The sequence below is a fragment of the Odontesthes bonariensis genome, chromosome 19, assembly GCF_027942865.1.
Source record: "Odontesthes bonariensis isolate fOdoBon6 chromosome 19, fOdoBon6.hap1, whole genome shotgun sequence".
NCBI lineage: Eukaryota > Metazoa > Chordata > Actinopteri > Atheriniformes > Atherinopsidae > Odontesthes > Odontesthes bonariensis.
Genome location: NC_134524.1, coordinates 13365099 through 13378290, shown reverse-complemented (window position 1 = coordinate 13378290; position 13192 = coordinate 13365099). Strand labels below are relative to the sequence as shown.

The window sequence follows — 13192 nt, the reverse complement described above, 5'->3', positions numbered from 1 at the left end:
AGCCACAATCATCTACTTGTCAATTTGTGTTGATTGTGTTCAAGATGAGGTGGTGGAAATAAAAAAAAGTTATTCTCCCAATCTGGATGCATCTATACGTTCAGTATTAAGGATGCCTTTAAAGAAGTGCACCTCTTCAAAACTAAATTGCAATTGATATTTTTAGGAAACCACAATCTTGTGCAACCACATTCTTTATGTACTTTTGACTCCCCTCCCTTCATCTGACAAGATAAAATGCTGAACTTGGTTAGATTTAGATAATTTTCTATAGAAAATCTCTTGCTAACTGCTATTAAGTGAAGCTGAGTCTATCAAAGTGAAATGTGTGTTAATAGAACTGTGACGAGAGAAGCTGTTGGTTTTCAAATCTCCATCAGCTGTGGGAGCCATGTGGCAGTTGAGATTGTCAAGGTGATGTTAAGTGCAGCGTTTAGCTCGCTCAGATTGAACATTCAGTCACATTTGGTCTCAAACCACTGCTCTTTAAGGGGAAAATATAACTTTTTCTGACTGCACTATCAGGCATTTCCACACACTTCGATGTGACATTTGTGTTTTCTGTTGTACAAAATTTGCCTCAGTTTAATCTTCGCTGAAAACTATTTTCTCCTTTTATATTGTTGCCTACGGGGCAGCTTGTGATATTCTTGTCATTTAAAAAGTGTAGGACAGTCGTGAGTTTCATTGTGAGAGGGAAGAATGTTCTGTGTGAATACTGGCAATTTTAAAAGAAAAATTTAGAACCAATTTTCTTTCAGATGTGCAGAACTGATTATTTAGGAAATAAATGCACAGCACACAATTTTTTATACTGCCAAAGTCTTTTTGGTGTTCAAACCACAATTCTAAAACAAGTAGTGCAGCAGAACAGCAGAAATGTTCTGTCTAATTTTGATTAGGATTATGAGGGATTTCCTATACAAATGCTAAAAGAGGAAATATTTCCAAAAACTTTATCGTTAAAGCTGCAGTCTGCAACTCTTTTTCAAGCATAATGCCTGGAACTGTCCGGGGATTCTGAAAGTAGTACATTAAATACCCCAATACAAAAAAAAAATGAGTTCTCTAGGTCCCCTATATGTCCCGCTAGGTCCCTCCAAAGCCAGCAGGTTTGTTTACAAAATTGCAGACCGGACCGGTAAAAGGTAACCAATCAGGTTACGAGCTGGGCTCTGCTGCCTGTCAATCACCGATTGTGCACGCGCGATACAAGGTAGGCTCGTCCCCACGCTTATTTATCTGGACTATTGAACTTCATTACGGGCTAGTCTACTTACTGTGTCTTCCATGATCGCAAATGACAGGTGAGTTGATGAATGAGGAGTCGTGTACGCGCATCTGGCGTGCACGTAGACGTGCACGAGTTCTCATGTGTTTTGATGGGGCGGGACAGGAAGTTGAATAACTTTTTATTTTTCGGTTAAAAAATGAGCATTTCTTGCATTTTGCGACTACTGAGTTCATCGTTTTCAACTTCAAGCGTTCTGATAGATCATGTAAACTCTTAAAATGCCAAAAATTAGGACTTTACGTATGACAACAACAAATCCTGCAGACTTTTAAGGTTATTTTGCATTCAGAAGAAGCTTGCTTGGTTACATTTGACCTCATTCTTGCTGACTTGGGACGTTCAGTTGTTTTTATGCTCAGTTGTTTTCATGAAGACGTCTTACTTAGCATGTCCATCACTGTTTTCACATTTGTTTAAATAGCAGCTATTGTGATAACTTGCCAGCTGAGATTTTAATGCAGAAAGTGCTGCCTGAACCTCCTGCTTTGTCCCTTAAATGAATAACCTTTACCAAGACAAGGTTTACTTCTGTTTAATGCACTCGGTTGGGTGTCATTTTTGATGAGAATGGACTCAAAATAAAAGTATAAATGCCTACAGTACCATTGAAAAGAGTGGACCACATACTTCTTTATTTTGGATGATCAAGTTACTGTTAAAATATCATCAATGGTTTCCAAAAATCACAGAGTGGGTACAAGTCATTGACTGCACTTAGTTTGTCAAACTTGTATTTGCACATGTTTAATCCAATCAATATAGTTTCGGTGGATTATCAAATATTTGCCTGAAAAGGGAGCCCCTTTAAACAGTGCAGGTCAACACAGATCAAGTTTGTTGGGGTGCGGAGAAGTGCTTTAAAAAGACACAGAACTCGCAGACAAATTCACTACTTTAAGACCAATACCATGTGTAGAGTCCTGAATCAAACGACATACCATGCAAAAGCCCTGTTTACACCTTTGAGTACAGAATTGGAAAAATGTTAAAAAAGAGCAATGCAACAATTTCTGCTACAGATGTCACAGGCCGGTGGTAGTGTGCATGCATCTTAGCACCAATTTACTTGGCTGATGATTATGCTTTGAGAGGAAATTAAATCCCATTTTGATGTTGACATGTCCTTATCAAAGAAATAACAGTAGAATCTTTACATTTTAAGCCTTGAGGATGTAGATGTCCTACCTGTGAGACTCCTCCAAGGCGAATCAGTGTCCAGGTAATATTTCCACAATCCAATAAAACATTCATGAGAATCAAAGGACAGGCTGTTGCACCCAGATTGGCCAGACTTATAGTTTCAGGGGTAATTTCCCCATTCAGCTCTACAAATCTGAAGGAGACAGCATTCAGCACCTTGTCACAATAAAAACAAACCTGTAAGAGCCTGTTACTCCTGATATCTCTCTTGCCAGAGGCACACCAAGCTCAAGGAGACCATTAGTTTTCTATATTGAAGGAAAAAAGTGACTGTTCATAAAAGAGCTGCCAATATAGTTTTGAGGAATTTTCTTTCTGTGCGTGTGAGCATGAGTGTGGGGATGGCAGCTGTTCTGTAGATTCAGGGTTTGGAACTCCTGTTATACATTTGTTTAAGAAACGCATTGATGCTTACATTGTTGAGTCTACTTTTCCAACAGATGTTATTGGCGTTTCAACAAATTGGTTACATATTTCCCCTTAAGGTGATGCTGAAGCACCATGATTCACCATGATTGGTTTGAATAAAAGATCATGGGGTTCACTCTGAGATTACACTAAAAATATAAGGAATCATGACTGTGGTGATTTTGTTTTGACCTTTTGATACTGATGTGACAAACTAAGAATGAGCTCACGGAAAAGCAGTCTTACTGAACATTTGTTGTTGTTTCGGGTCCTCTCAGTCTCTGTATTTGTGTAAAAGTCTCACATAATTTTTGCCACCTCCCGGCATAACAAAACGCCTGCTTACGTGTCACACAAAAATAAGGTGCTATTTTATAGCAAGCGCTGGTGTCACATTTCCCTCTGTTGTAGAAACTCAAGTTACTGCTGCAGACAATGACTGTGTACGGAATTACTTCGACCCTGGTTCATTTACATTGGCATTTGATTTTAAGAAATTGTTTGGCAATGAATTTAGCTTACTCTGCTGCAAGGTTTAATCCATTGAAAGTGAGTATATTGGAATGGTATTAAATCTCTCATGTGGTATTTACAAATTAAAAAAAAAAAAATGCTTTTGATTCTCGTCATTAAAATTTGACTTTATTTTACCGTCTGCTTTGTGTGTAAGTGCTATCTGATCTACTTCATAGAAAACGATGAACCAAATTACTACAAATAAATAATTTCCACTGATTTAATACTGTTTTGGCGAGGGATGTCTCCACACAATTAAATAGAAATGAAGCAATATTTTATAAGTGGGAGATTAATCACTTCTTGTCCAAATATTGCCCCAGGAGTCCCCTTTGCTTGGAATATTAAGTGAGGGAGCTGACTTGATGCAGAATTTATTCAATGCAGTTAGTTTACCACGTATCCTAGGGTTGAAGGTTAAATTAGTTTTATTCTTTCCTAATTGAAATACTAGGAATAAAATTAAATTACAAACGATCCTTTGGCTTTTTGTTGTGTAAATTTAATATTGGATGTAATCATCAAGATTAAAGATCATGACCGACAAGGCTAAACTAAGACTGGTCCTGCTATCGATGACACGTTTTCTGAAGTTTTTACTTATTCTCTCCTTCTGAGGGATGATAAAACGTATGGATTTCTGTTCAATGTGGACGCTTGAATCAAGACTCGTCCACATGACAGATGTTCATTAACTAAACATGACGTAATACTTCTTTTTATGAGGCAATATTAAAAATAAAGGAAACTCTCAGTGAACTAATAGGACCATCAAGTGTAAAATTATTTGACATAACAATGTAGTATTAATGCATCATGGGACTTTTTTAAATCTAAAAACAAAGAGAAAATGTCCCAACTCGGCTGAAAAATCAGGACACATATCTAAGACGAAGTGTACTAGCAGGGAGGAAAAACAATAGAAACTAGGACGTGGCTGAGAAAGAGCCCCCGAACAATCGTTGTAAAAATACAAATAGTTATGAAATTGATTAAAGAATTAAATAATTGGACCAAAATGTGTGAAAAAAAAACATCTTAAGAAATAGAAATCTGATCAGAATCTAAAAACAAACAAAAACTCTACCAAATGTTACAGTTTGAGAAGTTTTTAGGGATGGATGAGCCCTATGGTCTTAATCACACTGGATTAGCACAAATGAAGGCCACAGTGTCAAAAACAGCCACAAATCGGAGTGAAATGAATTAGTCTGAACCACACACACCAATAAGTATCACTTTTCACCTGATACCAGTTCATATGACAATTATGTTGAAGCTGAAAATGAGGACATGGCAATCAAAATTTAATTTAGAGTTTACTCATGTTTTCATTTTATTTATATCCAAACATGGTTTACTTAGTAGTTTAACAGATGTTTGAGTGTTTAAACAAGTAGCCTCAACATAAACCAAGCCTTCATTACTTTCTTTGTGTGCTTTGATAGATCATCAGGGCTTTTACACAATTTTTAACTGTACAGCTAGAATCATATTGTTGTAACATTAATTATGTTACAACAATAGCCACTGCTGTACCATATCATTTTAAAACATTTTTATACCCTCAATTATGATTCTTCGAATAAATAATCACCTGCATTGATTTTTTTTTTTTTGCTGCTTCTGAACTGTGGTTGCTATATTTCATCTCTGGACAGTGGCTCCAGCCGTTCTGTTCTCTGTCTGCCATTTTATTTCACCCTTGTCTTCTCCGTTTTTACTGTCCCTGCTAATGCAGGTTTTCCATTGACCTTTACACTTGAAGGTAAAACATGACTGGCACTTTGCTCCTGAAGAATAGAGCATCATAAATCAGATGACAGGCTGGCTGGGCAAAGAAAACCCACGTCCCACTGCTTGCTTCGACGTGTTGTCCACACAGCTGTGCACGTTCTATTACGGGTGAGATGGGAGAAAAAGCAGGTCAATCTTATCTGCTCCAGCACACTGCCCTTAGCTTTGTGTAACTGTCAATTTGACAATGCCACTGGATTTTCCTTTTACACTGGAACTAATCATCTGGAATGATAGAAATCTGGTGGACCTGCTACAGCAAGTAGGCTGCCATTTCATGTGAGGATGAATGGCCTTCACTTCTCGGCCTTTTCAGGGGTTTATGACCCTTAATTGAACGAGCAGCTGATGTCCCACATATTGTTTTTGTTTCCACTGTATCTCCTCTAGTTCCCAGACTTTCATGCTTGTTCCCAAAGATGGGTCAAATATGTTGCTCAGAAGCTATTAAGCAAACAAACCAAGAGATATACTTTAAGCAATCCCACTGTTGAGTTGACCCGTTTTTTGGTACAATTACATGGATGAAACTAACTATTTTAGGTCTATGTTCATCTAACAATTGTACTTTTGGGCCATTTTCTGCAATGTCCTTTGGCCCCAAAGCAACATTTCCTTTTCTGAAAAATAGTAAAATTAGGGTTCCAAGGTTTTTTTTTGTTTGTTTTTTTTTGTTTAGATGATAAACATGTTAAAAATTTCCAATTTTGTGCATTTGACTATATTTGACACATATTAACATAGTTGACTTACATGGAAAACAGAATCCATGTGGGGTGTGTAACTCACCAATTATTATCTTTGATAACATTTAGTAGTCTGAATGATCTGATAAGACAGATGATTCATGCATGTCAAAACTCTTTTCTTCAATCATTAGTGTATCTAGGTTGAAGGGCAAAAAGCTTTGAATTTTCAGAAATGTGTCTACAGCCAAATGTCAGAGGGATCTAAAGTCCATCAATAAGTTGTCAGAATCAGGGACTCTCCATGGTTGATTGCCCATGCTGCATCACTGAGGGTTGCCTTGGTTCACGGCTCATAATTTCCTTCCCCCCTCACAGGCACCACCTTGGTAAATAGGACAAAGCTCATTTTAATGTACCTTGGAAAACACAAACCAAACTCCAATGTTGCGTTTCATGCCTGAGCAAATCCCTGCAGGTGTCACCTAATTATATGGCCCACTTGTACTTTAAGCTGATGTGTAAACTGTGGGGCATTCTCATCTGCGCCTCTTTTCCCATCCACAGATCGGTGTCGCTTTGATTGATGAGGGTTACATCAAAGCCCCCCGTCCCTTTGCGCTGGTTTCCCACGTTCACTGAGGCTCGGTGTGTGCTTCAAGAAAGATAACACTTGTCCAACTCTTAATGGAAATTTTGTTCTCGGGGGCTGTTTGGCATGCACTGACGGTGTGTGGAAAACCAAGCAAAAAAAAAACTAATAAAGCTCCAGAGGTTATTACAATGGCAAAAAAGTTGAATTTGTTTTCTTAATCATGATATACTACGCTACAGTCTACTTAATAGTTTAAAGGCAATTGAAAGAAACAATAAAGGCATCCCCGCTATTAAATGTTGTATGTAAAACATTTGAAGATTGTTGGTGTGTGAAAGATGGATTTTCAGTTGTTCTTCGAATTTATTATATGTAACGTCCTTCCCGTTTGTGTTGCTGATGCATTTATCTGCACTGTTGACCTTGTTCTTCTTTGTCCACTGTGTCCACCCAAAATTGTGATAAGATACATCCCTTGTGAATACTGGAAGGACACGAGGGAGCAATGAATGAGAATACATTTGTAATCCCTTCCAAAATCAGTGTCTGTCAGTACAGAGACAGACAGACACAAAGGCTGCAGGTTCGTCACTCTGACTGCTCCTGCTTGTTACAAAGATAACAGATTTGGACTCTGAAATGCCAACATGCTAGACCTGCGTGCAGCTTGACATTTTAGGCTTGAATCATTTGAAGATTGTGGAGGTTGGATGAGGTCTTGGTGAAACCCTTTAGTCGCATCATGATGGTGTGACGTGATTTGGATAGTGCAAGCCATACTTTGTATTCTTTTTGTGTAGCTATCAAACGTTACCAAGGGAAACTTATTCAGTGAATGAATTGTTATTATTTGCACATTCATCTGAGAATGAGCTATGTTGAAGTTGCAAAGAGAACAATTTTCCAAGTTTAAAGGCTCAAAGGCCTGTTGATACAAATGGATTTAGAGGGTTAGGTCAGCATGAGTTATGTTGTTATGTCAGCATGAGACCACAATGTTCTATACACCCTTATATTTAAATCAATACATCTCAGTCTTATGACCTTCCTACAGTACATATTTTTATATTTATCAACACTAACATTTTTATGACTTTAAGACAGTCAGCATCTTGACAGATTATTTTAATCTAATATTACGTGAGTAAAATGTATTTCTGTGGCAAACTTTTACCTGTAAGCTTTGTGAAGAAGTCCTTCAAAACACTTTTTTCCACAAATCCCAACAGCATGAAGATTTTTCCATTTCTGTTACAGTTTAGACGTAAATTTCTTTTCTTATATTTTCTGAATGATCTCAGAATCCTAACCTATTCCACCCTGAAAGTTTCAGATGTGGTTCCAGCTGCTTTTGTTTGAGGAAAAAAAAGGCAACAAACACTATTTTTCTAAGGTTTCCACAAATGGCACATTCACTGGATGAAACATTTGTGGTGCTTAATTTCACATTTGATGCAACAAACAATTTGTAGACCCGTCAAAACAGTGTCACTCACTCATTGTTAAGAGGCTGTTAATCACTATGTCTTGTCTTTTTAATTTGATAAAAGTAAAAATGTCTATCTTTAAATCTCATTCAGACCTGGTGTTAAAGAGACTTTAGAGTATTTTCAGAATTAATAAAAGTTTATTTTATTATTAGAGCCCAATGTTTTTAAGTTTGACCTCAGAGTAGTGTCACTGGCTGAATGTCACAATGTTTTTAAGGTGGAAATTGAAATTTTAAAAAAGTGCTGGGCCAAAAGAGTGAAACATCTCACTTTTAGTCGTTCCATCTGTCAGCTCCTATGCTGAAACAATATTAGGTGGCAATTACATGGCAGAGAATTGTTGTGACGTTAATTTAGCACGATATGGGGGTGTTATATCTGTCAGCTGCGCTGATAGAATCATGGATGAGATGAGGCACGAACGCTCTCTGCCAATTGATCCCTCTTCTGTTTGTAAACAAATATATGCATTTCTCAAGAAACCTCACAGCTGCAACATTTATACGTTTTATGTATTGTCTCTTTTGGACAAAGGTTACAATTTTTCAACCATACATTCATGTTGTATTAACTACATATCTATCATGGTCAGTTTGGGAAAAGGCTGAGTCAATACATCCCCTTGAAGCGTAAAAAAGAAGGTAAGCCTGTGCTTAGCCGTGGTACATGTGATTTGAATGGCTTCAGATATGACTATGGCTTCAGTGATGTGGTGCCAGTGCCGACTTCTTGTAAACACTGCTGTGAGCTGGATGCTGTTGCCCAGGAGACACTGAAGCATCCAACTGTTCAGTTGGTATTTCATGCACTGTATGTGACTGCTTGGAGTCAAACCTACAATTTCCCCAAAAGGAATGGACTTTGACGAGTTGTGATTGCTCATTAACACATCCAGCAGAGCAAAGACCAAACTCATTGGATTTGCTTCTGGCCACATGATGAAATCAGGTCTAGTGTAATTTGTGTTTATTTACTTCAAATGTTGAGAAAATATGTATTCAGCATTTGCATTTATTGAGTAAAGTTGAGGTCCTTTCCACTACAGCTTTCACTAAACCTTTTAAAGCGGCACAATGCAACTTTTTCATGGTCATAAAATTGCTTGGCAATCATCAGTTTGCTTGGCTGACCCGTTCTGATGAAAACGGTGACATTTCCATCTCCATCTGGTGGCCCTAGACCGAAACACCGCTTGCAACTTTGCCTGTGGCGCCGAGTGCTTTGTTTACCTCTGGAAGTCTCGCGACACACGAGAGCCGAGAACTACTGCTTCACGGCAGGTCGTAAAGGGCTCTGAGCCGAGCCAGGTAGCCTGATAAGACCACAGCCCTTTTACAGACAGCCGTTCCACTTCCTATTCGCCCCATTATAAAAAATTTGGCTGCAGTTCAGTTGATTTTCTCTGGGGGCGCTGGCGAGCGAGTGCAGAATGACCATTTTCCATAGGGCTGGCGCTAATAACTCAAAAAATGTCCCCGCTAGCGGCTGAAACCTGAAAATAATACTGTAATTTCTGACAGAGGGATGTGGATTTATATAGAAAGTACAATAACCTGGGAGTTATAGCTTTCTGTTTTCTTACAGGTCTGGCATTTGCGAGTCAGTATCTGCTAGCATCTAGCTAACGGAATCTGAAGAACGCACGGCTGATTACGACCGGCTGCTTTACGGCACTCGTCCACTGTGCCAGAGTGCTAACCTGGTGCCGCTAACAACAACCAAAGCTAAACCAGAGGCTAGTCAGAGAGTATGTAAAAGGGCTGTGCTGAAATCTGTAACTATTTGAGCTAACCCCTCTCTGCTAGCTCAGCGCTAGGACTGACCATGCCGTAAAGTCATGCCACATGCGTGACGTCACTCGGAATGCAATACTGACAATAAATGTGTATTTTAAACAAATCTAGTGAGTCTAAAAAAATCAAACCAAGTGCCGTTTGAAAGGATAATTTATCCTGCCTTTAGGAAAATTAAAATGAAAAAATATAAAAAATTATATCCAAAGCAATGGCTGGATCTAAGGTGGATTTCATAGTACCACCATAGAGTTCGGCGTGCTCTGCACTGCTTCGTTGGCGCCCCTAGAGTGCAGTACCACCCGGAAATAGCCGCCAGTTTTCCCTCTCCTCATAATAGAGACTCTCTGGATAAGACACCCCCCCTCTCCATTAGCTGTCGACGGCTCTCCAACTCTCTGCCAGTGTCTTGAAAAATAAACCGTAAATTGCCTCTGGTGGGTTTAGTCTGGCTAGACTGTCGCCTTATTTTCTACGGAGCTCCCCCTACAGCTTTGGGGTGTGTATTGCATGGTAAACAAACCCCGTATTACTGAAAGTTGCATAGCGCCGCTTTAAGTCGATTCATTTTATGGTTAACACACTCAAACACGGGCTGCTAACAAATTTGGCTTTTGCTGTGTCTTTCAATGCAAATCATCATGTTAGATACATTCCTATCATCTCACGTCTTTTTTTTTTTTTTTTTTAAGAGTGAATGAGTGTCCCATAGGCTACCAATACCTTTACAAATCACAGGACTAGGGAATGATCCGATTATGCAGAATGTGTCCACTGATTTATTCTTTTATTTTTTTCAGAAGGTATTCCATGTTAAATTATTCAAAAAGATTCAAAAGTAAAAACTGAATCACGTGTCTTCCTATTTTCCTCGTTCTGTCGATGAGCAACGATTAACAGTAGAGGACAGTGTCAGTAGATGTGTGTTTGTTAGTTTTTCCATCACTGGACCATTTATCACAGAGCAATTGAGTAAGCGGTGAGTTACGGTTCCTTTCGCAGTGCAAAAATTATATCCTGCAGTGATGATTGCAATTAAGGTGGCTTTGTGCATTTGCATCAGTGATGTATGGCTGATTTTATCTTAAATGGAGACACAGCCTGGGAAACACAGCAGTCAGATCAAATAATCAAATGGAGTTCAGTGATACTGTGTTTGCAGCAGCAAATAACTACTTTTTTCTTTTCTAAATAAAACTCAGTTTCTGATTGTTTTATTTATTTTTTTATGAATCTTTTGAGAAAGAAGGAATCTCATTTTGAATTATGATAACTAGGACACTCTCCACAGTGCCAGTAGATGGTGGTGTCTTCACTTATTTGCCACAAACACTGGACACAACCCCTCTCTTTTTCATAAACGCTGCTTTTCTTAACCAGTCCACAACATCTCTGTGTATTTAAATTCTATGAGAAACTTTGCTTTCAGCCAGAGGGCAAACAGGTGGCCATTTTTTTCAATGTTGTTACCATGAAAGTAGGCTACATCCCGTATTTCCACTAGTTTTAAATGTAGATGTTATGGTGTTCTGACTTTACTTTTTGTATCTTCTTTAATAAAATGACTTTTGAAATGCCACATTACTGAGTAAGCTTGGCAATTGTAAAAGGTTTGTATCTGTTCATTTGAATTAAATGACTTCAGTCTCTCTGCTACTTCAGTCTTCTCATGTCCACAGCATCATATCATTTAATTCATCAGTACTACAGTACAGGCAAAACTGAGCTCCCTTTTTGTTCTTTTTTTTTTCACATTTCAGAATGTGTTTGAAGTTATTATGTGCACATATGGCTCAAGAGCAGTTGTGCAAATTGTAGCAACCACACCTCCCCTCTGCCTCTCTCACCTACCCCTCCCTTCTCACTTCCTCACTCATATCCACTCCCTCTCATCTTCCCTCCCTTTACTTTGCAGAGGCAGCCAGTGCACCTTAAAGAGCAGGAGAAAGCCACAAACTGTCATAGAAAAGCAGAATTTGTGCTCTGCTGTTACAGAGCTGCCACATGCCTTTTCATTTGGGAGTAGAGGAAAGAAAGAGGCAGAAGGAAGAGTTGAGTTCAGCATTTGTGGACTTTATTCCCCTTTTCAGTTATCTTCTCTCAGTGACTTCTTGAGATCTACAGATTGACTTTGGACTCGTTACAAACCTGAGGCTAGCTCTCACTTGTCCTGCTTTTAACCTAGTCCCTTCTTAACCACACTCAGACTGGATTTAGGGAGCGAGCGAACAGTTGGCGGGTGCTTGGAGTTGCCCGGCCGGTGCTTGTGGGCTGGCATAGCGCTGGAGTGGGTGCAGGGCAACTGGAGTGTGGGGCCAGGTGGGAGTGTAGGTCCTGGTCCTGGCGGCGGTCCAGAGGTTGAAGAGACTGGCTCGGGGTCCGGGTTTGGATCGGGATATGGTGGCGTGGAGTGGGCAGAGGGTGGAGAAATGCTGAGTGCCATCTGGGAGACAGAGGGGCTGCAGACGGTGGGCATTGTGGTGCTGGTGTTCGCTTCCATCAAACTGCTGCACCTTCTGGGGCTCATCAGCTTCTCGGAGGGTAAGACTCTGGTTGAGGAAATGAAGGAGAGAAACTTTAGGAGACAGTGGACACAAAGCTGAAATGGAAAAAAACATGCTTTGATATGTTGTTCATTTCATGTATAAGGTAGAATATAGAACAGAAATCCTGTTTTTGTGTACTTGTTGTTACTTGAGAGTGGAAGTTGAGATGCAAATGCTGAATTTCTGAACCTCAGAAAAGAGAGACTGCTTCTGTTATTTTCAAGCCTCAAAATGTAAAATATTTAATCAATTGTCGAATTAGAACCTCTTTTTTTGTAAATCCATTTCAATATAAACTCCAAGGAAACCCATCACTGTGCACTAAGTACGGGCAACGTAAAGTTAACTATGCACAGAATGCTTCAGCCCCATGTAAACTGTTTAGTTAAGACCTACTGCAGTTATTTAATTAAATATAGTCAAGCAGCATAGTAAGTAGTCTGAACAAAAAACCAGCCCATCCATCAGACAATTGCTTTATATACATACCTTATCTACTAATTAGAATAATCAATCAAAACTTTTAGCAGTTGTATGCTTATTAATATTCAGACGGTAAGTAAACAGAGAGGAGATAGTGTGGGCTGCAATGGTGCGTAGCAGGAAAAAGCTTCCGTGGCCTGGGAGAGGTGTTTTGATGGAGAACAGAGTGCGACTGTTATTTTTCAAAAGCACATGGGAGCAGTGTTTTAATGTGGGGGAACATTGAACCTCATGCTCACTGCAACCGTTTACTTGCTTCACTAAACAGTTACGAGCTGCTTTTCCCTCTCTCGGCGCTTCCAAATGTACAATATTGATTATTTGACATGGTGAGATGATGCAGACGACAGAGCCTGCTTTTCTGGTTCTGTTTGCCTGTTGCTG

The 13192-nt window shown here is 39.2% G+C and overlaps 1 protein-coding gene across 8 annotated transcripts in view; it reads left to right on the top strand.

Annotated features, from left to right (window-relative positions):
- kcnip4a (potassium voltage-gated channel interacting protein 4a) overlaps positions 1–13192 on the top strand; it is a 141640-nt gene that overhangs the window by 103647 nt on the left and 24801 nt on the right. Inside the window, exon 1 of one of the 8 annotated variants that reach the window (XM_075451698.1) lies at positions 11849–12320. The exons of the other annotated variants lie outside the window; for them this stretch is intronic. Within the exon in view, the coding sequence (XP_075307813.1) occupies positions 12209–12320 (112 nt within the window). The 5' untranslated portion in view covers positions 11849–12208. Of the gene's footprint in view, positions 1–11848; positions 12321–13192 lie in introns of those variants that run through there. 8 annotated transcript variants of the gene reach the window in all.